The sequence below is a fragment of the Phyllostomus discolor genome, chromosome X (genome assembly GCF_004126475.2).
Source record: "Phyllostomus discolor isolate MPI-MPIP mPhyDis1 chromosome X, mPhyDis1.pri.v3, whole genome shotgun sequence".
In the NCBI taxonomy this organism is placed as follows: Eukaryota; Metazoa; Chordata; class Mammalia; order Chiroptera; family Phyllostomidae; genus Phyllostomus; species Phyllostomus discolor.
The window spans coordinates 7,377,705-7,404,682 of record NC_050198.1 but is presented as its reverse complement, the minus strand read 5'-3'; the positions used below and the strand labels follow the sequence as shown (position 1 = coordinate 7,404,682).

General features: G+C 45.7%; 1 protein-coding gene across 8 annotated transcripts in view; it reads left to right on the top strand.

Moving 5' to 3' along the window:
- Positions 1-26,978, top strand: part of SH3KBP1 (SH3 domain containing kinase binding protein 1) — a 317,351-nt gene that overhangs the window by 269,312 nt on the left and 21,061 nt on the right. For all 8 annotated transcript variants that reach the window (XM_036016569.1, XM_036016572.1, XM_028522514.2 and 5 more), the window contains one exon: positions 14,640-14,725. In XM_036016569.1, the coding sequence (XP_035872462.1) occupies positions 14,640-14,725 (86 nt within the window). The remainder of the gene's footprint in view (positions 1-14,639; positions 14,726-26,978) is intronic.

Below are 26,978 nucleotides of genomic sequence, written 5' to 3'. Positions count from 1 at the left end.
TAAGTGTACAGTTCAGTGACAGTAAGTAGATTCATGTTGTGCAACTGTCACCACCATCCATCCATAGAAATCTTTTTATCTTGCAAAACTTAAACTCAGTATCCCTTAAACAGTAAGCCCCCGTTCCCCCTCTTCCTGGTCACTGGCAATGATCATTCTTTCCCTCTCTGTGAGTATGACTTCTCTAGATGCCTCATAAGTGGAATCATACAGCATTTGTGATGACCCCTGGGGAAACTAATGGAATCAGAACTGCTGTCGAGTGGGCCAGACCCGTATGTGTTGTGCCCTCTTCTGCTGACTGACAGCAGAAAGCCATTTGTACATGCGTGCAATGGGACCACTTGAGAGCCCCAATGGCCTTAGCAAGGGCCACTTCAGTAGCATGGTGTGCCCAGAAGCTAGCACTTCAGATGAAAAAGACCATGTAAACCTCTGTGCTTCTGAAGAGAGTATGAGCTACACAAACAGGGAGAATGGAGCAGCAAAGGAGCATATCACCTTTTGGTGGGTGAGAGGGGAACAGAAGCCACACTCCGCTTTTGTTTTGTTAGTGTTCCAGGGACTACAGGCATCTCAATTAAGTCAATAACAATTTCCAGACTGTCCCTGCTGTGCTTTCTAAAGATCTGATCTGAAAAGAAGTGCAATTTCAATGGCTTCTTTGCTTTCGATGGTTGCTCTCAACCATCTCATTAAGGGATAGGTGCAGGCTTTGCAAGCTAAGAATTTGACCTGCATGCATGGGGAAGTGGGTAACAACTGCCAACTCTCTGGGCTCACAGAAGCCTCATTGCTTCCATACCTCTGCTTGGCTCCATTCTGCCTCCAGCCCTCCCAGTATCCGGTTGTGTGTTAGAAGTACAGGTCATTGAGGAGGATTCATGAGAGGGGTTTGTCCAGAAGCCGGCAGGAAACATAACTGATTTTCTCATCATGTGCGGCATCTGAGCAGCCCCCAGCCTCCCATTCTCCCCATGGCTTCCCAGTCCCCAGGGCACTAGTTTGCAGAAAGGGGAGAGGGGAAGAAAAGCCCAGGTTTTCTCCATGATAATCCTGGGATGTGGCGGACTCAGGCAACGTTGGGAACATTTGGGGAGCCATTACCTGCTTTAGCCACTTGCTTAGCCAGTTGAAGAGGGAACAGTGTGTGCTCTGACTTGGCCATTCTCAAACTTGGTATGCATCACAATCACCCAGAAAACTTGTTCAGATCAGTGGGCCCCATCCCCATAATTGCTGACTTGATAGGTCTGGGGTGGGCTTGGGATTTACATTCTAACACACTCTCAGGGATGCCGATGTTGTTGGCCTGAGTCCACGCTGCCAGACCCCCTGGTCTGGATTCTCCCAAGTTCTTGACAGTGCCTCCCTCCTTCCCTGGCTGCCGGACCTGTCAATGTTCCCCAGTTACCACACCCCTCTTCTGGAAACCTTTCCCTATCTCACACGGTTGCTCTCTCCTCCAAATACCCAACATCCACGTTGAGCCTAGTGCGGGGCCCCATGCTGTGCCACTTGGATGCTCACACCCCGGGACTCCTTTACCAGATTTCAAGAGAATCAAGAGTATGTGTTGTCATTTCCACATATTTTACAGAGCTGAGCATATGGTAGTGGCTCATTTAACACACTTGTAGAAGGCCGTGGCTCCTAAAAGTGGGGGAGCTGCCGATGCTCACATTGTGTTCGCTTTGCCTGTCCTGTCATGCCTCCCTGCCTCTGAGCAGGCTCTGTAGCGTGCGTGTCTTTTATGTTCTAAGTTACCTAGTGCACCATGGATTTCAACATAATTTTTTTAAAAAAATCAAAGAAACGCTTATAGTTTTTCAGTATTTCACACACTTTCATTTTTTGCTAAGCAGTTACATTGGACAACCAACCCATATAGAAACTGGTTTAGTTCAGATAAGAATGTTAATGTCAGTCAAAGAGTTCCATGTCCATGGTCCTTCGGAGAGAGAGCACTGTGTACTGTGTGAACCCCTGTCATCAGCAGGATTTACCTGACCAGAGGGATAGATGGATGGACGGTTGCACCCATGGACATATGTCATTGTTTGCCATTCTTGTCGGGAGGCAGGCGTGCACCACAGCAGCTGCAGTGTGTGGGCTTGCGCTTCCTCTCACCAGGCAGAAAGCTCGCTGCCAAATGTGGCCTCCAGGAGAGATTGATTTCTTTCCATTTAAACAGGAACTGGTATCTTTTAGAAAAAAGCAATACGCAAGGTTAGGAAGAGGGGAGTCATTTTTAGATGCGTTCACTTAACAAAATTGTATTGCGGGATTACGCTGTGCGGAGCGCTGTTCTGGATCTTAGGAACAATGGAGCCCAAGTATTGCGGATCGGTTTTCGGGAATCATGTCTAGGGGAGCTAGCAGGTACTAGTGCACACTCGTGTGTCCATTCTGAGCAAGTGGAAGCACACCATTAACATACCCATAGGTAAACATGTTCTTCCAATTTCTAGAAAGTAAGTTCCGATGGAATTTTAACAGGACAAAAGACTTGTTCAAAAAAAAAGATTCAATATCAGAGTTGATTTAAAAGTTGAATGCCCCTAGGCCGTAAGTACCTCCTTTGTTTGAAAGTCTGTGCCTCAGGGACACCTTGGTTATTATTTCATAGTCTGCAGAGACAGTGGATGCTCCTCTTGTCCAGCTCACCACGTAACTAAGGTAGTTGTGGTGCAAAGAGCATTCCGTCTACCCCATTTTGACACGTGAGAAAATGGAGGCTCAAGATTGTGGAGCCTATTCACTTGTTTTGATCATAAGTAGATTTCAAATGGCAGAATATACCTAAACCATTTCGTATGTTCGTATATACGTACACGAACAAGTGGTGTTTTTTGTTTATTCATGTGTATTATCAATTTAATAAATATACAGGGTCTGGCACAAATGCTCCCCGCCCCTTTTTTAAAAGATTTTATTTATTTATTTTTAGAGAGGGAAGGGAGGAAGAGAGAGAGAGAGAGAGAGAGAGAGGGAGAGCGTGCACGCGAGAGAGAGAAACATCAATGTGGGGTTGCTGGGGGTTATGGCCTGCAACCCAGGCATGTACCCTGACTGGGAATCGAACCTGCAACACTTTGGTTCACAGCCCGCGCTCAATCCACTGAGCTATGCCAGCCAGCAAATGCCCCTTTTTTATTACAAACTCTTTTATTACAAAACCATAAGCATGTAATTCCATAACATAATAATGTCACACCCAATCACACCGTATGACATTTTAGGTGAAATGTTCAAATTAAAACGATAAGTTATGACACCCATATTATTACCTTACCGACCACACTGAAGCAGGCCTTACTTCTGCTGGACCCTGTTTGTCTTGAAACCTGGGGAAAGCATCCAAAATGAAAAAAAGAAAAGTTTCAGGAAATGCTGGAGAGAAGCAGGCTGCTCTGAGCTGTAGTAATTTCATGCAGTGGGGGGCAGCAAGCCAGAAACCTGAGGGGCTGAGCAGGTGTGTGCCTTCAAAAGAAAATAAACCTGATAGGGAAAGAGGTAGAAGCAGGCTGGCTGGACCAGAACAGGTTTCTTAATCTCACAGACACGGACACCACAAGTTGTGATATTTCTCTTTTTCTTCCCAAACCGCGGGGAAGCCGGAGCAGGAGAGGATGAGCTTTGCCCATTGCCTGCTACAGTAGGGAGCAGCCCCTGTTCTTCGACTGGGGGCAAGTGACTGGCAGGATGGGGGACAGGGAGGGCTGGTGTCTGGGGCCTTGAGTGATAGATGGGGGTCTGGGCTAGAGGGAAAGCTAAAAGGCGGAAGGAGGAGGTGAGAGGAGCAAGGATGGAGTGAGAGAAGTCAGTGGTCAGAAGCACAGGAGATGCTGATCAGAAAGGGGAGGTTGGTGCTCAGGAGTACAGAGGTGGAGTTGGTCTGAAGGAGGGGCTGTCTTGCGGATGGATTACCTGCATAACTATCATAGGCTCAGGAAGGTGACAAGATCTGAAGTGAGGTGAGGTTGATGTTCTGGAAGCCAGTGTCCTCTCATGTGAATGTCGGTGTGTTCTGGGAGTTGACGACACTCGGCGATAAGAAAGCCTCAGTAGTCAGGGTGGTAGCAGGCCATTCAGTGTGGGGAGTTGGTTATCATGGCTCCAGAATCCCACAGGGCACTGTCCACTCACTGCAGATGTGAAAGCAGTGTTGGAGGAGGAATCTCAGTTAGGTCTTGGACATCTAGCTGTGGACAGCAGGCCTAGTGACTTCCCATGCCACTTCGACATGGCCTATTGTTTTAAATGTTTAACACACCAGATACCTTTTCTGTGAAGGGCTGGAGGCTATACTGAGAAAACCGGAGCATAAGATCCAGTGGGGAGGGGCAGTGGAGTTGAGAAATTTTTACTTGTAATAAAGATAGAGCCCTGGATTTCAGGGAAACACTGGGAGATAAGTGACTATTGAGCTCTGAGACATTTTAGCTTGAGGCAAAGATTAAGTAAACATTTATATGCCAAACATCAACTAAGTGCTTAGGGAAGGGCAGATGTCTCTCTTGAGACCAACTTGCCTACATGGAAGTTAATTTTTCTTTAGATTTACAGGCATCTGGGCTGCTCAAGCCCCTGGGGTTACAATTTAGCATAAAACAAGCTTCCAGGTCCTGATCGCTCTGCTAGGTGTCTGGCCCCCAAGCCCATCAAAAGAAAGCATTAAAAAAAGACCTCTCTGCTCTTATTAGGTATAAACAAATCAATCAATGAAAAAGAAAAAGACAGAAAGATAGCTGGAATACATGTACATGTTCCCCAAGTAGGCGGGTAAAATGGGCACTTGGGTGTTCAGGCCGTCATTTTGAGTTTGGATTACTCAAGTATTCCAAATGTCTTTTTGAAGAGTCCTTCGAAAAGGATGCATTTTGTGATGTTTGTTCCCTTTCTTTCCTACAATTCGGGACCAAGACCTGTCTTTGGAAAATTCGGGAGAGAGAACTTGGCTAGAAATGACAGAGGTGGGTGTTGTTGGCCCATAGGTGGTAGTTACAAGCATGGAATGGCTATAATTACTCCAGGAGATTGTGGAGAAAAGGAGAGAGTGAAGACAGCAATAGGGGAAATTGTTATTTATTGGGTGAAGGAAGAGCTAGGAACCATTGAAAAGGGCAGGTGGAGTATGATGTGTTGGAAGCTAGCAGAAGGGAATGTACAGCAGCCACTGATCCGTGGGTCTCCCAGTTGAGTGTGCACGGAAATCACCTGTGGGCTTATTCAAACATAGATTGCTTCTCCCCTAAGTTTGTAATTAAGGCTGGGGAGTTTGCATTTCTAGCAAGCTCCTGGTGGTGCTGCTGCTGGTTGGTTGACCATGCCGTGCGAGCCACCACCATAGTGAGCACCAGGGAAGGCTGAAAGGCACCCATGCGCTTTGATTACTAGTGGATCCTTGGTGATCCCGGTCAAGTGGTTTCTGTACAATTGGTGGGGGCAGGACACAGACTTGGAGTGAGTTGAAGAAAGAATGAGTAGACAGTCAAACATGTGTAAACTCATCCTGTGAGAAACTTGATTATGGAAAATGGGTGTGTAGGTATGGATTCTGTGATGAGAGGATTGTGTGTGTGCATGGACACGTGTGTGTGTATTTGTGTGTGAACATGTATGTGTAATGTCATTCATTTGTTTCAGATATTCATCAGGTGTCTGCATTTGGCCAGGCCCTCTTCTAGGTAATAGTTAACTATGGTTCTGGCCTACCCATTGCTTTGGAGCCAGGCACACCAGGGTTGAAACCCCACCCCTGTACTTATTTACCCTGTGACTTTGGGCAGTGTGCACACCTCCTTGGGTCTTAGTTTCTCTGCAAAATGGCACAGTGAGGCCTCTCTTGCCTAGATATGCAGATTTCAACAAGCCACCACACATCAGACCCCTGGTTGCTTGCCTGGCACCTGAGAGTCACTCAGGAGGTCATGCTAAGTAGCTCCGTAGTGGTAAGGAAATGTGGACCCCCTCAGGCAGCATTTCAGGAGGTCTCAAGGGGGTGGAAGCCTGAACAGCCTCTCCCAGAAGCAGTGAAAGAGCAGCAGTCACAGGAGTTGGGACTCAGGGAAGGCTGGGGACTGAGGAAGGATAGTTGATTTCTAGAACATAGGAGTCCCACAGGGCAATTCCCTCGTTGCATAGTAGGAATGTCTGTGTTATTTGCTGACCTCATTTCATTTGCGTGTATAACCTTCTCTCTTTACTTCTTTCCACTCACGCCTAGAATAAATTTCATTCCCTGCAGCAAGAACCAATAGTAGTGAGAGGGTTTAACCCCAATCTAATCTGAGGCACATTGATTTTCCTGCCAGTGATGGCCAGAATCGGGCAACGGAAAAGTAGGAGGAGATAGTGACACCTCACACAGGCCCAGTGCGAATTGGTTCGATGCAATGCTTTTTCTATGGGCTATTTCTTTGAACGCTCTTCCTCCAAGTGGCACAGACTTTTCTGAGAGTTCCGCTCCTCCAGGCATCTTTAAAGCCCCTGGCCCCTCTGAGATGCCCAGCTGTCGGTTTGCAGATGAGGGCTGTGGATGTCATCACCCTTTCGCCTGACGGGGTGTGGGCTTATCGTGCCCTGGATGAGCTCTGAAGGGAGGCCTGTTTCCACACACACTTGCAGAGTCTGCACAAAGAACAGAAATTGGGAGGAGAATTGAGTGGGCAGTGTCCCATCACCTTCCAGCATGTCTTCACCAACTATAAATAGCCACGCTTGTTTGTGCTCATCCAAACAAGGACTCAGTGCAAGGGGAAAGCTGCCAGGAAAACCATTCTGGTTCCCGCTCCTTGTGCCCCTGGCCTGGCTTGAGCTGTCCCACATTTAAATGGAAAGTTCGCAGTCGAAAACTGTCTGTGACTCCTGGCACATTGTTGGCCACCAGGCAGGTATATAGGGACTCCACAGATATCAGCGGGGCCTTTGGGTATGCTTTTCTGGGGAAGGAGGCTCCTCCCGCCCTTCCTCCCGCTGATGAGTGAAGGAAACTGGGCTTACTGCTGCTACAATTTTGTCCTTTCCTGATGGAAGGATTCAACCTCCCCAGGCAGTAACTTGCCAGTGCAGAATGCTTCCGAAGGACTGGCTTCACATCTGCTACCTTCACAGATGGGCGGAGAGGAAAAAAATCTGTAGAAGCATAAAACATGTGCATGTGGATGTTCATTTTGATTGTTGCCATCTCAAGTGTGGTGGGCAAAAACAGGACTGGGTATCAGGAAGCTTCCATCCGGTTTCAGCTCTGCCACCAATTAGCTATGTGGCCTCGGGCACATAACTCCCGCCCTTGGAGCACAGGACCCTTGTCTGTAATAAAATGGGGGCTTGAGCTGGGTAATGTGTATTCACTGTTAGTAGTCAGAGCCCAATTCTAAGATGTTATGAGTGGACAGCCAGGAAAGCCGGAGGGGAGCATTCCTTTCCATTGGCCTCGCATCCTCAGTGCCCGATTGGACCAGGACAAGGAAAGTGAACTACAGCAGTGGTCCCCAACCTTTTTGGCACCAGGGACTGGTTTTGTGGAAGACAGTATTTCCGCAGGCTGGGGTTGTGGCATGGGGGGGCGGGGATAGTTTTGAGATGATTCAAGCACATTACATTCAAGCTCACCTCCTGCTGTGTGGCCCGGTTGGGGACCACTGAACTGCAGGACCTGGCACTTTTAATGGTTAGATGAGGGGATAAAACAAGGCTGTGGAGTTGGAGCAAGAAAGAGACAGGCTAACTCTAGTCATTTCTCCAGGATCTTCACATTTGACATGTGCCATTGTCCATGTGGGTTGACAACCCCCGAGTAGGGTGAAAACTGGAGAATATCAGAGGATTCTCGGTGTGCACTTCAGTGGTTTCCTGAGCGCAGGGGACAAGGTTTTTCTATTTCTTTTCCTTTCCTTCTCTTCACAGCCCTGCTCCTCCCCCCCCCGCCCCCACTCCCCACCCTGTAACAATGTTTAGGCATTTAAAGCCCAAACAGTTATATTACAGTGATCTTTCCAAGGGCAGGGAGAGAGGACTGCCAAAAAGAGTCATTATCTAGACTTGGAACCTTTTTGTTCAGTGGGAATTGGTGTGTTCTCTCTTTTCCCCCTCATCCCCACTCACCTCCACAAGGGCTGTGGGGTCTTTTAGGTGGTTTTGGGGTGCTGCTGTTAATGCTGCTAATTTATTTATTTATTTACTCATTTGTTGCAATGCCTTGGCTGCCTGTGTACTCCAACACCTTTCCCAGGCCACATGTCTTGGCTTAACTGTCCCAACTTGGGCTAAATTGGGCCATGCCACTGGCTGAGCTCATGTTCTCAGGGGATGCGCATGGTGCATCTTCCACGTTTCTGACTGTGCACACACCCGATCTCATGTCTCAAGTCTAAGGGGGAAGAGCAGGCCCTCAGAGTGGTTCAGCTGTGTGATTTTTGTTTATTATTAGGACTTTTTAACTCAGGGAGCAAAGGCAATTTACCTAGCTGACCGTGACCTGTGGTAACACAGGCTGCCTGGCATCCTTGATGGTTCACCAGCCCCATGACCAGGATGCTGAGTGAAGCAACTTTGAGAAGTGGTTAAGAGCTTGGGCTCTGGAGTCAAAGTTAGGTTCAAATTCAGACCCCACTACTCCTTTTATAACTTTCTGTCAGTAAGCAACTTAATCTTCCTGAGCCTCAGTTTCCTGGTCTATATAATGGAAAGAAGGGCATCAGAGTCAAGGTTCTCCAGGAAGAAGACCGAAGCAGCATTCAGTATGCAAGATCTGTTTTGGGGCTCAGTGCCCACGGAAGGAAGAAGGAAGCAGCCTTGGGCAGAGGGAGACATCAGGTTGCAATACTGGCTCACCAAAGCCTCAGCCAACCCCACAGGGAGCTTTGGGGCAAAAAATGGTCTCTTCAAGGTGTCCTGTGTTGGGCTGAAGTGGCCAAGACTTTTATAGCGTGGGTCATACTTTACCCTGGAAAGGGTGTGCCTCAGCCGAGGAGGCTGTCTACAGTTGGGGTGGTTCCTGGAGGGGCCAACAGCCCTCACAGGAGCAGGGACACCCAACCCTTCACTGAAGGAGGCTCTGGGTGGTGCAGCTCTGTGGCCACAAGGCAGAATAGATACTTCAAGGGGTGGCTGTAATGATTGCATAGTGTATGAAAGGGGCAAGCCTCATGCCGGGCCCGTGGTAAGCCATCACATATCGGTTGCTGCTTGTATTTCTATGGGATTATGGGTTCCACTTCATCCTGCTGAGTGTCCTTGGGCTAGTCAACTCACTGTCTGTGATTTAAGTCCCCTGTTGAGTAAAGCAAGGAGACTCTGAGCTACTGGTTGCCTATCTAACTCCTTTTTTTAAAGTGCCCATAACCAAAACAGCTGAGAAAAATACAAGAAAAAGACGTTATTTTGATTTAAAAATCGGAGAAGAGTAAGGGCAGCCTCATTCTGATATCTTTGGACATATGGCGATAAGCCTGCTGTCTTGTGTTTTCTCCTTTTAACAGCTGTGAGCAGGAAACTCATGGCACAAAAACCCTCGTAGGAGCTAGTAAATTACAAAAGGATGGGCTTTTTTTCTCTTTGTTGGATTTAGTGACATCCTTCTTGGCAAAATGGTACCCGTGTGTTGGGCAGACTGGAGGAGAGTGAGGACTATTGACAGCCGTGGCCTCATTGGGTGGCAGCTGCTCCAAACATGTGCTTTGGACAATTTCACAAATTCTGGTATTTTTTAGAGCTGAAATTCATTAGCATTGTTGTAAGAGTCTATAAGTACAGTGAAAGGCATTTACAAATAGGCTTTGTAAAAGGCTTCCACACCCACAGTCTGAACACTGTCAAAACACCAGCTGCAGCTTCCCTACTTGGAAGGATCAGACCTTTTTTAAAACTACACCTACTGCTTTTTTCAAAATAGGCTTGCTTCTGTCCCTGTATAGAAGGTAATTTCAGCTGAAAGCCTGTGTCTGGCTCTTGGCATGAGGGGTCAGGGCTCAGTAGGGAAGGGGGATCCTAATGTCCTTCCTACTAGAATGCGGCTGGCAGTTGGGAATCCGGGGAGAGGTTAATCAGGGATGGTACTGCCTGTTTCCTCAGGGTGGGCCCTCATGACCTGGGCCTCGCAGTCGAGGATTTGTAACTGTACACACGCCCCAGATGAGTTCCAAGTGTGGTCACAGGCGATCACGTGGGCACCTGTGGTTGGGGAGATTCTTAAAGGAGAGCCCGTAGCAAGGGGCAGGCAATCTCACCTTTGACCTGGATGATACTATTGTGGAGAAAGGAGAAAGAGCAGAAGCTGTGTGAACTGTACAGTCTCTAGTATTAAAGTGAACTTTTAAAGGAAGGAAAAATTTACCTATAGTCTTATTTTAGAGACAACTATTAACATTTTGGACTGTTTCTTTTCCATCTTTTTCTTATGTATGGTTCGGTTTGTTTCATTGGTTTTGCATAGGTATGATCATACTGAATGTCATAAAACTTTGTCTTTTGGGAAAAAATGTATTTATTGTACAAATACATAATACATTCCCATTTCACAAAAAAAGGCAAATGTTTATTAATTCCACCAGTGTTTTTGAGTCCCTGCCATGTACCAGGTGCTGAACTGGATGCTAGAAATCACCTGTCAGACTTCCCCGGGAATAACCACTAAATGTTCTTCCAGTCTTTAAAACAAATTCCTCTTGCTAATACAGTGGCACCTTGGTACTCCATTCCGGAACTCATGATGAGTGCCGAAACTGATGACTACCGAATGATGAAGCATTTTCCCTTGTGGGGCATCATGATTCTTATAAGCTCTAGCAAGTGCCAAGTGCTGAAACATTTTTTGCTTGTCAAAATATGACGAGTGCAGGGTTTGACAAATTCTGAAGCTGATGAGTACCAAGGTATGACTGTATATCAGACGTGCGCGTGGGTGTATGTGCATTGAGGCACAAGTCATTTTAAACTTGCCTTTGTTCCCTGACATCATAAAACATCATAAGAATTTGTCCTGTTGTCATAAACTGTTTATGAATATTATTTCGCTGGCTATAGAAAAGCCTGCCAAATACTGTAGGTTATTCTACTTTTCCCCTGTTTATGAAAGATTCCAGTTCTTTTCACTTTTTCTGTATTGCGTATCACACTGTGATAAACATACTGACCTGCAAAACCCATTTGGGTATTTTAGGCTATTTCTTTAGCGTATACTCCCAGAGCTGGTCCAAAGCAGATGAACATTTCAAATGCTATTGATATACATCCCATTCTTTAAAGTTACTTCTTTTTACCCTACACTGTTCCCCAAAGGCTTTCAGGTAAATTTAAAAAATAAGTAGTTGAGAGCGACAATAAAGGGGAAGTAAAGGTGAAAAATTAGTATAGCCCAAGATAAGATGAGCCCAGTGCAGATAGGCAGGTGCCCCTTGGAGATATTGGAGGTTCGGTTCCCGACCACAGCAGTAAGCGAGTCACACACATTTTTTGGTTTCCCAGCGCACATAAAAGTTAAGTTTACACTCTACTGTGGTCTTTTAAGTGTGCAATCGCATTATGTCTAAAAAAACAATGTATATATCTTAATTTAAAAATACTTTAGTCCTGGCAGTTGTGGCTCTGTTGGCTGGAGTATGTCCAGTAACCTGAAAGGTCTCACGTTTAATTCTTGCAGGTCAGGGCACCTACCTAGGTTGTGCGTTTGGTCCCCGGTTGGGGCATGCGCAGGTGGTAATCAATCAATGTTTCTCTCTCTCTCCCTCTCTCTCTCCCTCTCTCTCTCTCTCTCTCTCCCCCCCCTCCTTCCCTCCCTCCCCCTCCCCTCCATCCCTTTTTCTCTCTTCCCCTCTCTCCCTCCCTCCGGCCCCCTCATTCCCTCCCTTCCTCCCTGCCTCCATCCCTTCCTCTCTCTATGGAATCAATAAATATATCCTCAGGTAGCAATTAAAAAAATACTTTATTGCTAAAAAAAGCTAACCATCATCTGAGCCTGTTGGAAAGATGGCGCCAATGTAGGTAATGCAGGGTTGCCGCAAACCTTCAGTTTGTGGGAGGAAAATAAAGCGGTATCTGTGAAGCACAATAAAAAGCAGAGCACCATAAAACGAGGTATGCCTGCAATGTATAATAGTCGTCTTCTCTACAGTCTCTCAAGATAGGCTCACATTTGACTAGAAGCTTCTAGCTGTCAAATCAAGGAGGGAAATGGCAGCTCCATGATTCACAGTTACCAAAATGGACAAATAGACCACATATTCTGAAGCAGCCAGTTTGTTCCGCAATATGGGTGCTTAACTGCTGTGCAAAGCTCCTTCTCTCCGCCAACACCCCCGCTGATTTTCTCCCCAGCTCCCCACTGTGGTGTCACCTCAGACCATCTTCCCCTTTGGCCAAAAGAAAAAAAAAAGCAGCCCAGTGAAATGAACTGGACTTCCATTGCATGAGTGACTTGTCTCCCTGGATAGAACATGTATTCTTATAACTTGTTGGTCCTTGCTGTGTTCCGGAAAGGACAGAACCACCTGGCTATGAGCATAACTTGAGTTCAGTCAGTCATTCTGGAGGGGGCAGCACCAAAGCATTTGGGCTCCACAGATACCAAGCAATAATATTAAGTGCCCTGAAGACTTTTATAAAAATGAAAAAGATTTCCTGCTAATTATACTTCATTTCTAAAACATTTAATTTCTGAAAGTCACATTCAAATGCATAGATGTTTTGAATAAAGGGTTTGAAATAAATTTCCTCAATCCCACCATTCCTGTTGGCTCGGGGTCTCTCCGAGGGAGTGTGCGCCGTGGGGCCTGAGCTTTGGTAGCCCGGGAGTGGAGAGGGAATCTGCTACGGAATCCTGGCCTAGGAGGTCCCCCTGCACTTTACGGGGTTGGGGTGAGGCGGGAAATACAGCTTCTACTGTGAAGTTCAAGCTGGTTCCCCTTTCCAAGTATAGTAGTTCACGTATTCCTTCAACTTTGATTTCAGCAAAACTCTGAAAAGTCCACCAAGTCTCATAAGGCTCACACAGACAGCTTTCATGCTGTATTTTTTTCTTTTAGTGAGGGCCAAAGTATTTAGCTCAGCCCTGGTTCCCCGGGGTTCTCACCTCTGGTCATCTCACCCTCGTGTTGAGGGTGCTTGAGATTATTCTTGATGTTAAGAGTCAGTTTTGTCGGTTTGGGAACTGACGCACTTACTTTCTGTAAGTGTTCTCCACCATCACAGGATATGCATGTCACATCGAATGCTACCACCACCACCCCTCTTGAGTGAAGAAACCCAGGCATCGGCCCTGTCAACGCCCTCCCTTACCTCCAGGTTATAAGTCCCCTGCGTCAGTTTCCCTCCGTCTCCCATTACCCCCAGGACAAACCGACCCCTGTGGAGCTCAGCCCAGCATTCTGACCTTCCTCCTCTCACTTCTCTCTGGGGACCTCAGGCTTTAGCCCTGGGACCCCTGGCCACTCTGGGTCCTTGCTCAATCATGATATGTCCCCTTACTGATATGTCCCCTCTGCTTTTTCCTCCAAAGCCCAACTATAATGCCACCTCCTCCACATGCCCTGCACTGCCACACATAGCCCCCGCACTGACCCTTTCCTCCCTATAGGACTGTGATGTGCCTGCGTCTTGTACAGCCTGTCCCATGTGGACTTGTAGTTGTCTGCCTGTCTCTTTGTCCCATTTAGACCACAAGCCTCTCCAGAGTAGCCACCACCTGGCTTGGCCATCTCAGTACCCCCAACTTCTGCGCATTGTGTGGTTTGGCCTCCTGCCATGGTGATTGCCAAAAGCCGTGAGATGGACTATTTCTGTTGCTTTCTGGGAACAACTGCTTGACTCTGCCCTCTCATTTTATAGGCAATGTTTTTTTTTTTTTCGCCTATTTCACTGCCATCACAGACCTTGGATAATCTCATTTGGGACTCACCCCCCTTCTCCACCCAAAAGGGCCCAAAGGGCTGCCCTTTTGGAGGAATTTGGAGGAACCTTCTGCTTGTGCATCAGTGGGCTGTTTCTCTCATCATCTTGGAGGCTCATTCCTGTCCCCAAAGGCTGCTCCTCGCCCAAATACATAGGGAAGTTGCGCGTGTCCTGATGGGCATGGGGGCACCCACCCAAGAGCTGTCTAATTTTACAGGGCTATGCCCCGGCGCCAGCTTTCAGGCTGCCAGATCTCAACTCGACACCTTGTGCCTGTCAACAGCCTGGCTGATGCCTCAGCTCCAGGCCAGAAAACCTTTTTCTCAAGGTTAAAAGTAGTTGACCTTTGACAAGCAGCATTGGCTACATTCCTTGTTCCTTAAAAGGGAAGCTCCCAGTTACTGTTTGCTGGTGCTTATTTGGCCATGAGGCGGGAGCAGGGCCTACGTTGTACCCTGTGTACCAGCAGGAGAGTTTGTGGCTAAAGGTGCATTGCTGAACAGTCGTTATTAAAATAGCCATCTCTGAAAATGTGTGCTGGAGAGGGGGGCATCCAGTCTGTCGGCTGCTTTGCACCAAGGCCCCCTGTGGCTGGAGAACCCATTGGCTCCTGCTGGCTTCTTCACAGGCGACAGTGCCACCTGCCCTACACACAGCACACTCCTTAACTTGTGTGCAACAAGAAAGCTACGAAAATGACAAGGACATGCACCAATTACTAAATGCCTGGACTTGTGTTTTTAATATAGGGGTGACGGTCCAAAGATTGACTTGGTGGGCAGTTCCCTGTCTGGCATCCTGGACAAGGATCTCTCGGACCGCAGCAATGACATCGGTGAGTAGGAGAACACGTTTGCTTCTCTTTGCACAGTTTTGCAGGAGCTGCAGAGGTCAGTTTTCCCCTTCAAGAAACCGGATGAGAACTGACACAGCCGTTTAAGTGCAAGGCTGACAGCCCTGCTTGGTTTTAGGTGTTGCAGTTTTACAAACCAGGGAAGCAGTGGTGGTCTCCACGTTACAACACAGTGCCTGGGACGTTCACTCTCCCTGGCCTGAGACATTCCTTGCAAGGTCCAATGAAAAGAAATGATGAATAAACCTTTTTGTAAAAGTGGGCATTAGCACTTATATTTATATTTTCCAGTGATTTATGTTTTTGATGTAACGAGGTGAATGGGTGAAAATGCAGAATGGCAGAGTTCATTGTAAACCCTGCGCTAAGTGTTTTGACTTTGAATTTAAAATGAGCTTTGATGTAATAATTGCCACTTAGTTCAGAACATGAGTGAATTTTCCCCAAGGTCAAGATACCACCATGTGGTAAATGGGAAGGTAGCTAAAGTGTCTGTGAGTAAAAAAGTTGGAGGGTCTTTCGAGGATATGCAGGGGTGGCTTTGAGGTCACATGCATGCTGGTTGAGACCACTGTCGGTCTCACTTGGGTGACAACCCTTTTAAGAAGACAGCTCTTTTAAGGACTTTTTTTTTTTTAGCTGTACAGCTTTTATTTGTACTTATCACAGTCATAAGTTAGCATTCTCTTACAGTCTACATTAAGAGAGAAGGCTACATTTTGGAATTTGCCTTTTTTTAATCAAAAATTTCATTTTGGAATAAGTAGAGAGATTTCACACATCATTGTAAGAAATAATGCTGAGAGACCCATAGACACTGGATCTGGCTTCTACCACTGGTAGCATCTTATGAAATTGCACTGCAAGATCACAACCAGGATACTGACGTTGATACAGTCCAGCAGGTGCCCCAGTTTTACAAGTACTGTACTTGTGTGTGTTTAGTCCTACGTAATTTTGTCACATGTGTAGGTTTGTGTATCCACCACCACAGGCAAGATATAGAACATTCCATCACCACCAGGATCCCTCTGTTGCCTTTTATAACCACACCCACCTCCCGCCTGCCCCCTCCTCTTCCCTAACCTCTGGCAACCACTATCAGGGATTGATGGGACATGGAATATTTCTAGCATCCTTTGCTTTGGCTGCTCAATTTAGAAACAAATGTCTGACAGTTGGCAGGTCTTGTAAGAGGCACCAGAGTGCCTAACATGAGCATTCTCGTCACCTGGGGTTATTCCCCTGCTGAGGTGTCTGTTTTCTTCTGAACCTGCTAATACAGTTGCCTCTTGCAACTCCTGGCTGAGCCTCTGACCTGATCTTGTGAAGGCCTTAGGGCTAGGATATGTCATTGTGACCATAAACACCAAAAGCGCTGGTCTTATTTCCCGAAACTGTTCTATGTCCTCAGTCAGCTTTTGAGAAGCCCAGTCAGGAAGTATGACCAAGAGCTTCTGACAGCTTGGGCTGACACAATAATAATAGAAATGCTGGGCTACTGTAGCATTTGACCTGGTTAAAGGGCAGGACAGAGCAGAGCAGTGAATGAGAAGGAATCATCAGAATGAACCTGATTAAGTTCTGGTTCTACCATTGCACTTTAACATTCAGACCCCATTTCTAGGAAGGGCAGCTGGTGGGGAAAGTGCTGCTGAACGTAATGTGTGCGGGCCTCTCCCAAGAAGGAAGGTGTTCTCCCCTCTCCAGAATACATAGAGCTCTGCCTGGCTTTTGAAGAACATTAGCCTTAGACTTTTTCCCCCCTTTGGGTCTGCAGATGACTATGGTAGACACTGCCAATATATGAAGTTCATGTGTTTTTCGCTCTGATAAGCTAGTTTCGAAATGTTGGAGGCATCGATGGAGGGGGATTAGTCTACGGAAGCTTTTCATACTGTGGAAACTAAGCACCAGCTGTATGTATGTGGGAGCCCACAAAGAGATGCTGAGGTTTACTTTGCTCTCATTTTGAAAAGAAGGCATTAATGCCAGAAAACTATAATTCCTCAGGCTAATAATATAATATGTATGTTATTTGCATTGTGAGAAACAATGATTGGCAGTTATGAAATCAACCACTACACACTTGAGTACCTACTACTCAAGTGCAAAGCTGAATGGCTACCAAGGCCCTCATACACAGGCCCTGCCTCCCAGGGTCTCTTTGGGTCTCCTTGTGCCCCTAAGACAGCAAATGAAAAGTGAAGTAATGCTGAAAGTCTGTCTAAAGGATGACTGAGTGGTAGAAAGTAATGCTGCTCGGAATTGGAGATGCTTCTTGGCACCTAGGGTGTGTGAGGACAGGCTCTGTGAAGCGGGACAGACTTACCTGAATCTGGAACTTGGATTTGCGTAGGTGGAGGCAGAGACGGGCAGGGAAGTCACCCGAGCACTGCTGATACCGAGCATAGATCAGCCCAGCGGCCATAGAGGGTTTGTGCTGGCACGGAGGGGCAGGAGGGAGGAGGCTGCAAACGGAAGTTGGGACTGGACTGAGTTTGAGAGGGATGGGTTTGTAACAGATTCTGTAGGCGGTGGGAGCCGGGGAATGTTGACACTGAAGTGACATGATCAGGTCTGAAAATTCAGATATCCCTGGAGGAGTTTTGTGGGACAAATGAAGTGAAGGAAAGATGGGTGTCAGGAGTCAGGTTATTTGATAGTTCCAGTGAGAGGAAGTGAGAGAGAGCCAGAATTAAACTGCTCACACAAGGATTGTGTAAGAAGGGATAGATGCGGAAGCAGTAATGCGAGAGCATTATGGCTAGGCCTTAGTAACAGATTGGATTTGGGAGTGGGGAGGAGGAGAGAATGATTTGTTAGCTGTGAGGTTTTAGGGTTGGGTACCTGGGGGAAAAATGACCTTGGTTTGAAATAAGCATGTCTGGAGGAAGAATTGGTTTGGGGGGAAATGTGATGAGCTCATTTAAGCATGTTGACTTTGACCTTTGGTCAAACATCCCTTGTCCATGCTGGATGAAGCCTAAAGGTGGGAGGCTGAGGCCAGGGAGGCTGGTGGGGACAGCAGGTAGAGATTAGGACCTACTGTGACACAAGAATGCAGGATTGGCGTCTGCGCACCTGGGTTGGAGCGCTGCAGATTCTGCTGCTTCCTGGCTGAGTGACCTTCCATAATCTATAGAGATTCTGTAAAGAATACTAAATCTCTGCCAACTTCCTCATCTTGTCTTCCAAAATTATGTAAAGTTACTTAGTGGGCTGTAAAAAGATAAAGATGCTTATTTCTAATGTTGTTTACGGATACATGATAAAATGTCAACAAGAAAAATAAAATCCTTGCCACGAGAACAAAGAACCTAGAGCTGAGGATCACATTCCACCAAAAGTCCACATGTAAGGGAAAAGGGGGATCTTGCAGCATCACAGGGGCCAAGGGAAGGGAGGGTTTTAAGCAGAACGTCTTTAGGCCCAAATGCAGAAATGCTCTCAAGGAGAATAGGAGAATTGCAGAGGGGCTGGCTCTCTTGAAGCCTGCTTTTGTATCCCTGCTTTTGTGGCATGTGTTTATTGCTTTGAATCAAGAGGGAAATTATTTGTACCAGAATGTTTTTTTAGTGCTTCAGATGATCAAAGCTGTCCAAATGTGGGCTGCGGTAAATAGCAGAACAGAGTCCTGAAAGCCATTAGCAACGATCAGTGTTAGCTATAAATAAATGTGTTTCCTCTTAATAAGGCTATAATTTTAAATTATTATGATATTAAATTAGAGAACATGTCTTTTTTCAGATCTCGTGTGGGCAGCTATCAGCATCTGTCAGCCCTTGATAATTTAGAATGAAATCAGTTGATCCCAAACTAAGTTGTTGATGTCAGCTTGAGATATTGTTTGTATCAAACTATGCAGCCATATTTCAAGAAACATAATAGAAAAAAACATGGATGAGCTCCAGCACAGGCCTGCGCATTAATAGAAGTGAAAATTAAATTGTCCAGTTTTCTCTTGCTGACAGAAGACTCTTGTGTTCCGATTGAATGGAAGATTATAGGCCTCGAAGTCAAGTGCCATAACATTTACTTTTATTATGCCATATATTGTAGTTCCCACAGCATAGCGGGATTTGTTACACTTCAATGCAACAGAGATTTCCCGTTTCTTTCCCACTAAAGCATATGGCAGTGGGCCTCAAGGTGGGGAGCAGCCTAGGAACTAAGCCATCTAGTTTCAACTAATTGACTTAGAAAAAGCCTTTCTCCTTCCTCTTCAGTTGTTTGCCTTCTTTGTTTTAACTGTTGTTTTTCTTCCCCATCAAAGTGTTGCCACTTCCATCTTTACATGGACACCACCCCCTCTTTACTTGAGGAAGCTGAGGATTTTCCCTCCATCTTCCCTGCCCCCTGCCCCCACAGACCTTCACTTCACGTGATACTCAGTTTGGGGCCAAGTGTCACTAGCTTTAAAATCAGTGGACTTAGGATGTGGACGTGGTTTCAAAGCTATGAAGACGAACTTCAACTTGTCCTCGGTCTATCATGCCTCTAGGCCTATTCATTTGGACCAGGAAATACAAAAGCACTTCCCCACACCCTGAGAATGCTATTAAGAGCTGATTGATTTGGCATCCTGGAAAGGTTCTAAAACCTGATGGTGACTGGTTTTACTAAAAGTGACTAAGTTGTATTCTTCAAGTGGGTGAAGTTTATGGCATATAAATTATATCCCAATAAAGCTGTTAAAATGGGAAAAAAGAGCTAGTTGAAATTCTCTTAGCACTCACTTTGAGGTCTTAATGTCAAAAAAGATACATATATACAACCAATTTATAAGTATGGGGTTAGAAGTGCCCCTTTGCCTCCCTTTATAAAATAGTTGTATTTATTTAGGCAAATGGCCGTGATATTGGTGTTTCTGAGTTGTCTATAAACCAGTCTTTTATAAATAGCATTATGTTTTAGACGTGTTAAGAAAGCTGTCTAAAAGCTTGTGGAGGAATCCTTTTGTAATGCAAATAAGTTCCCCTAAATTGTTAAATAAGGATAATTGTTTTACAGAGTTTTTTTATTATTATTATTGATTTTAGAGAGAGAGCAAGGGGGAGAGAGAAACACCCATTTGTTGTCCCACTTATTTATGCATTCATTGGTTGATTATTTTTTTATTGTTGACACTATTACCAGGTGTCCCCCATTTTTCCCCCATGCCCTGCTGCAGCCAGCCCCCACAACCCCTCACCCCACCCAGCGCCCACCACGTTGTTGTCTATGTCCATGGCTACACCTCGAAACTGCAACCTTGGCATATCATGAGAACTCTCTAACCAAGTGAGCTACCTGGCCAGGGCTACACAGTTTTCTTAAATTGAGGCCCAGCTGGACATTGATAAGTATGATTACAGCTGTGGTTATACAATATTTACAAAATGTTTGGAGGGGTTAGGAGTATTTTTTAAGAATATTTGCAGGTAGAACATGTCTTTATAATCCGGATTCCTTTTTCAGGGACAATTTGCAGATAGCTGCTTCTGAAGAATGTAGCTGTGTGTATAATGTCCTAGTGTGAGAACTGTTTCTCCAGTACAATTACAGGCACATAGTCCCTTTCTTCACCTGCCTTCTGCCTCCTGAGGTTACAGTGGGTGAATTAATAGCAGCTGCAGTGAGCAAGGGGAAGGAGAAAAGGAACTCAGAGTGACTGGGGTGCCATCTAGACATCTTGTAGCTTTTGTGTGTTTCTCATAATCACTAAACCTGTAAAGGAGGTGTAGTGACTCTCATTTTTATTGGGAAGGGACAAAGGATAAAGAAAGCCAGGTAACTTGGGGAACCCAGGTCTCCCTGACCCATGGGCCCAGATATTTCAGTGCATGAGGTTGGTCTACATCAGCACTTCTCAACCACTCTTCCCAGGGGACGTTTGCTGATGTCTGGAGATGTTTCTGGTTGTCACAACACGAGGGTGAGGATGGGAGTGAGGGGTGCTACTGGCATCTGGTGGGTAGAGGCCAGGGGTACTGCTCAACATCCCACAGTGCACACGATAGCTCAGCAACACAGACCAATCTGGCTGCAGTGTCAGTAGCACTGAGGGCGAGAGCAGCCTGGCCAGTGTTGAGAATCTGATGGTGAACTGGGAACTGCTGGGCTGAGGACAGTGTCCCCTCAAGTGGAGCCTTGTGGTCCTGATGTGGCCCGCCTCATTTCCTGAGAATCTGTGTAAAACACGATTTGAAAATGGTTTCAGAGCTTGTTGCACCTGATGGCTTTATATACAAAAAAGTAAATATATTTGAAGTAATTAAACATCGACCAAGAAAGCCTCCATGACCTTTGAGAGAACGCTTGTGCATGGGCCTATGGAAAGTTACTTGCTCCAGAAAAAAACAGCATCTGAGTCTGATTTTCACATGGAAAGATATTATATTTGGTATTAGATACTCTCCCAAGATTTAATATCCAGTGTTTAAATGAGTGTTAAATAAAAGGACAATAGACATGAAATTTAATTAATACTATATTATAACTTTGTGCTCTGTATACCAAAGCTTTTTGAAACATATGTGAAGTCATTTAATGGTGACTATTAACAAAATTTTTATGACACCAAATCTCTATTAACAAGTGTTTGAATTCTTTACTTATTTTGAAATTTCTGCATTTTACTATAAGCAATCTTTTTTGGGGTTCTCAGACAGATTTGGGGGGACACTTAGATCCCTGGCTTTGAGCTGCTGGGTTTTCTGTCCTTTTTTTTTTTTAATTTCCCCTTTGGTCCTTGTAGCACTTTAGGTCAGTTGAGTGACTTCTCAGGTTTTATAGGATAACATATACTATGTCCTGCTTGCCTTCAAGAAGCCCCAGGAGTGACATTTGGAGTGTTCCAGATGGAGAGCTGGCTGACCGTGTATGTAAGCGAGCTGTTCCTGTCAGCTCTCTCGGGGTGAGCTAGTCTGACATGAGAACTTTCATGCAAGGGCCATGGCTCGCTCCTGCAGACACTGTGTCTTTACCAGTGACCTTCAGACATGGCCTTGGGGATCAGGAACGTGGCTGACATTACTCATGCAGAGGAGAGGAAGATGTGATTCTGTTATGTCAGAGTCAGGTCTGTGGATGAGGCTTTGGTGGGGGGTGGGGGTGGTATGTGCGTACACATGCTGTTCTGCATCCTATTCAGGGACACAAGCCATGATCAAACTTTACCTTCTATCAGGACTATTTGAGAAGCAATATGCATTTCTCAAGCATGATGACAAAGAGCAAAAGAGATTGTGTTTACGATCGAGTAAGTGCTTTATACCGATGAACTGAAACAGGTTGAACTTTGATTGATTGGTCTTGGCTCCGGTTAATTCAGAAGTTCTGTGCCTGGACCTCTGCTTGGAGCACCACGGCCCGGTCCCCGACCTCTCACCTACAGCTGTTAGGGCTCGTGGCCTAGCTTTGTGCTCAATAAAAGAGCTCAAGCTGGCAACCAGCTCTGATTTCAAAATCATCTCACAGTCCTTGAGGAGATGGGCTGGTGGCAAGTCCTGTCCTCAGTACTCCCAAGAGTCTGATTGCAGATGTGAACTGGGGGTGCCCGCTGACAGACCTTTGCAGAAACATCGGCCCACACCAAAACTGAGGTGCTCACCTCTGTCTGCTCGGCTCCTCGCAGGGCAGCCCTTGCCTTTGACAGTCCCTCGCATTGGCTGGGCTTGTACTCAGTTTGATGGGTTCCCCACACATCTTTTACCCCATCACGTCCAATAAGCACAAAAGCAATGAACATTCAAAGTGCCAGTAGGAAAAGTCTCATGAATACTGTAGAGACACAAGTGGAGAGGAAACAAATCAAAGGGCATAGATGGTGATAAATGCTGCATAACCTCATAGGAGTGTTTGGGGGTGTGAATTATTCTAAAACACGAACAGTGAACAGTGCCATGCTGCCCGAGCCACCTACAGCCATCAGCCTGCTCAGAGGAAAAGTAACTGACAGGAGACAGGAACGGAAGGACATTTGAGTGTGTAGCAAAGCTCAGTTCAGACGGCCCTTGGCTTGCAGACATCCACGGTGCTCAGTAGTCATTTGCATTTGTGGTCTGGCTCGGAAGCTCACCTGTGTGCAGAGGCGGCACATCCTTGCCCGGGATTTTGGTTGCCTGCCTCTCTGTGGCCAGGGCCCCTGAATTCTTCCTTCAGCCCAATGGCTTGAGCACCTCTGCTTTTGCTACCTGCTGAAGACCATTTATAGCTCTGAGAACACACATGCAGAGGGTTTAAGTAGCCTGTGCACAGCAAACACACTTATATAGTAACCTTTGTGACATCCACAGTGTGCTCAGCTGAGGCCTCTGATCTGGGAATGAATGTGGAGGCCAGAAGAAAACCGGTGACATTCAGCTGTGGTTGCACATGGCATTTATTTGGCCCGCAGTGCCCCTTCTGCCCACTGCCTGTGGCTCACAGATTGGCAGGGCCCAGCTATGGCTTCCGTTTGACTTGTAAATATCCAGAGGGATATACCACGTGCCAGAAAATCGTGATCAAGTAACCCTTTGTGATACTGAAAGCATTATAGACGAACTGCACGTTATTAAGGAGGAAAGCTGAGTTATCAAACCTCTTCTCTAGCCATAGGCTCTTGTTAGGGCCTAGTCTAGAGGCCTTGGCCCTCTCAGACTGTTGCCACCTTTGACTCAGTAAATAAGAAAAGTGATGAGCACTTGAGGAGTGAGGTTGGTGGAACCCATCAGAATGTTATTAGCTCTGGTGGTGACAACCTAAGGATGAGGGGTAAGGGAACAGGGAGCCAGGAACAAGAGCCAGAGGAAACCTCTTTATTTAGCTTTGAGGTGACCTATAGTGATGCACTCTACCTCCCCAGGCCTGAGTCATCTCTCCCTGAGGTTGTTCATAGTCTCTGGAATTTCACAGATTCATTTACCAAACAAAATACGCTTTTAATGTGAGGGAGTGCTGATTTTTATTTCACTCATTAAATGCATTTAAACAACAAATGCCGTCACCTGGCGGAAGGGTATAATGTCCAAGTTTAAAACTTGAACACATTTAGTTTACTGGGAGACTCACGATGTTGGCCTTCTTTTCCTCTTTCTGACTGGCGATAAGCTTGTCATGGGCACACACCAGTTCTTCAGGTGGCATTTGAAAACCACAGGTTTGGTGCTTGTCTGCAGATAGGAGGGTGCGGGGAGAGAGGAAATGTTGGGGGTGGGGCGGGGTGCAAACAAAAGGCTCCAGACAGAGGTGGGTATTGAAGCTCTGGCAGATCTCTCACCACCCAGAAATGTACAGTTAGATTAATTTTGTATAGACATACAGTTGCTTGTGATTTTTAAAAATCACTTCTAGAACGTCAGATGTTTTGTTGTTGTTGTTCAAGTACAGTTGTCTATATTTTCCTCCCACTACTCCCCCCACCACCAACCCCAGCGAGGGAGGTGGGGATGGCTGGAATGTCAGATTTTTTTTTTTAAGATTTTATTTATTTATTTCTAGAGAGGGAAGGGAGGCGGGGGGGGGGCAGAGAGAGAGAGAGGGAGAGGGAGAGAGAGAGAATCATCAATGTGCAGTTGCTGGGGGTTATGGCCTGCAACCCAGGAATGTACCCTGGCTGGGAATCGAACCTGGGACACTTTGGTTCCCAGCCCGCGCTCAATCCACTGAGCTACACCAGCCAGGGCCTGGAATGTCAGATTTTAAGGGCCCTTTAAATACTTTGTACCTCGATCCTCTGCCTTTACCCTGGGCTTGAGGATGAGGCCCACAAGCCCTTCTAACATGTTGGGAGGCGCCAGTCCCTCCCAAGGCGGTGAAATGGGTACTGGACTTCAGCCAGGCAATACCTCCTCAGGTTTTATACTCAGTATACATTTTGGCTTCTGTGTAATTGTGGATATTAGGAGGTTGTTGTTTCACACATGCATTACAATTTTCTAAGTGTCAGGCTGCTCCTCCTTTGTCTAAGTAGAGTGCTGTTGACTAACATGGGAAGTCCTGTGTGCCTTATTCCCTAAAAGGAAATTGGCCCTCAGTCTGGTGGCACGTAGGGCATGGCCTTGCACCTCTTTCAGCTTTGTTTTTTTATCTTTAAACCAGGGGCTTGGATAAAATGATCAAAGGGGCCCAGGTCAACCTCGCAGCCTTGTTTCTCTGAATCTGTGTCTTTTAGCTGAATTGTCTGGATGATGAGAAAACTGCTCTCTCTCTCTGAATCCTCTTTTAGATGAAATAGCTTATTCTTCTGTCTCTTTCCCTCAATTCCTTTAGTTGTGTTCGTCCTTTTAACCTAGAATTGATCATTTGGCCCTTTCTAAGGTCTTATCTAGGCTTTCTTTGCCCTAAAAATGTTCGCTTATAAAACACATGCTGGCCATATGCAAGCCTTAGTTATTAACAAGTATGGGTATAATAGTTATGGCATAAATGTTTATAAAGTTTAAAAATTATTAATTCACCTTGAAAAAACTTGTTATGATTTTTTCGCCCAGTTTGTTTTTTTTTACAGAGAAATGTTAAAGGGTAGGATGTTTGCCATCCTAAGTAAATTTGAGTTCCTTGAGCAAACCCTTATAGAGAGGCAAGATAATCCCACAGGCCGCCGAGGAAAAGGTGTGGTATACTGGGTAAGCCGTGGGTTCTTAGATAGGCACACTTGGGTTTGAATACTAGCTCTGCAAGCCCTAGGATGAGTGACTCTGACATTCACTTTCATCTCTCAGATGGCAGGGCTAGTAATGCCCACTACCTTAGAGGGTTGTTGTTAAATTGAGACATAATGATGTGATACAGCTGACAAAACAGGTGCTGTCAGCCTGGTAGTTGGTATAGCTGCAGCTCAGACAGAAGCACCAGCCATCGACCGTTCTTCTTACCATGACTACTGTTATTGGAAATTAGGAAAGTTTTTGAACACATAACATAAATCAGCTAGAAATCAGATAGATTTCTTTTTTTCTATCTCACTGGGGGACATGCTTATTAATTTTACAGAGAGGGAGGGAGAGCGGGAGAGAAACATCAATGTAATGATTAGTTGCCTCTTGTCCGTGCCCCAACTGGGACTGAACCCACAACCTAGGTATGTGCCCTGAGTGGGAATCGAACTGGTGACCCCTCGGTTCATGGGATGACACTCTAACCAACTGAGCCACACTGGCTAGGGCATGTGTGTCTGAAACCAGTAATTTCGTAGCTGCATCTGAAACCAGTAATCTCATACACAATCTACTCAGTTGTGTCTTTATTTTGAAGAGTTTCTCCCACTCCCCCAATTACAAAGAGAGTAGGTGCTTGCTTTAAAAAAGTAAAAGAACACAGAAAGTTAGAAGGTACAGCCTCTCCCTTAGATAATCACTATTAATTTGCTGTAGATACTTTTAGAAAACTTTCTATGATTGGATGGATGGATAGATTTTTTTTATGACCATGTTATACACACACTTCTGCCCCATTGTTGTTTTTTGTATTAAATAACGTATGCTTAACATCTTTCCACATAAGTCACATAGGTCAACCTTATACCTTTAAAGGCTACATAATATTCCATTGTGTGATTATGCCATGATCAATTCTCTAGGAATAATGGTGTGAAGAGCAGACTAGGGCAGGGATCTATAAACCAGGCTACCTATACCTTGGGGTCACAGAAACTTCTCAGACCACAAATAGTGCTCATCTGCTTGTGTGCTCTTTCTTCACACTTATGTACTGAGAGCTCTGGTATCACACTGCTTTTCCTTTTTCCTACTCCCCTTTCCCCAATTGCCCTCTCCCACTTTATATAGCACAACCAATCTCTTGCCCAGTCTAGGGATATAAAAATCCCTGGTGTAAACTAAAAGACAGTTCTAAGAATGGTGTTGGAATTGAGAAGCTGAGTGACTCTATTGACTGGACAAAAAAATTCCCTTTACAATCAGTTGGTTTCTAATTCTTTGCTTCCAGCAAAACTGAAGAAGATCCCTACTGAGTTGTTCATTGATAGATTGTTAAAAATAGTTCTTGGTGATGTTGGACTACTGTCTTGAGTTTTGGTATATAAGTTGAAAGGAGTTCAAAGAATTGAGTGACATTGTGACAAAATTCTTTCCATTTCCATCTTCTATTTATGTGAACAAAGTTTCTTGGCACTTCCAAGCTGTAAAATGAAAAATAGGAATAGATTGATGCCAACCCATGTCATTCTTGTGCTAAGTAATAGTCATCTAATGTGCATGAAATATCTGGGGTGGAGGAACCCAATAAAATTCTACCTTTTTATGCTTAT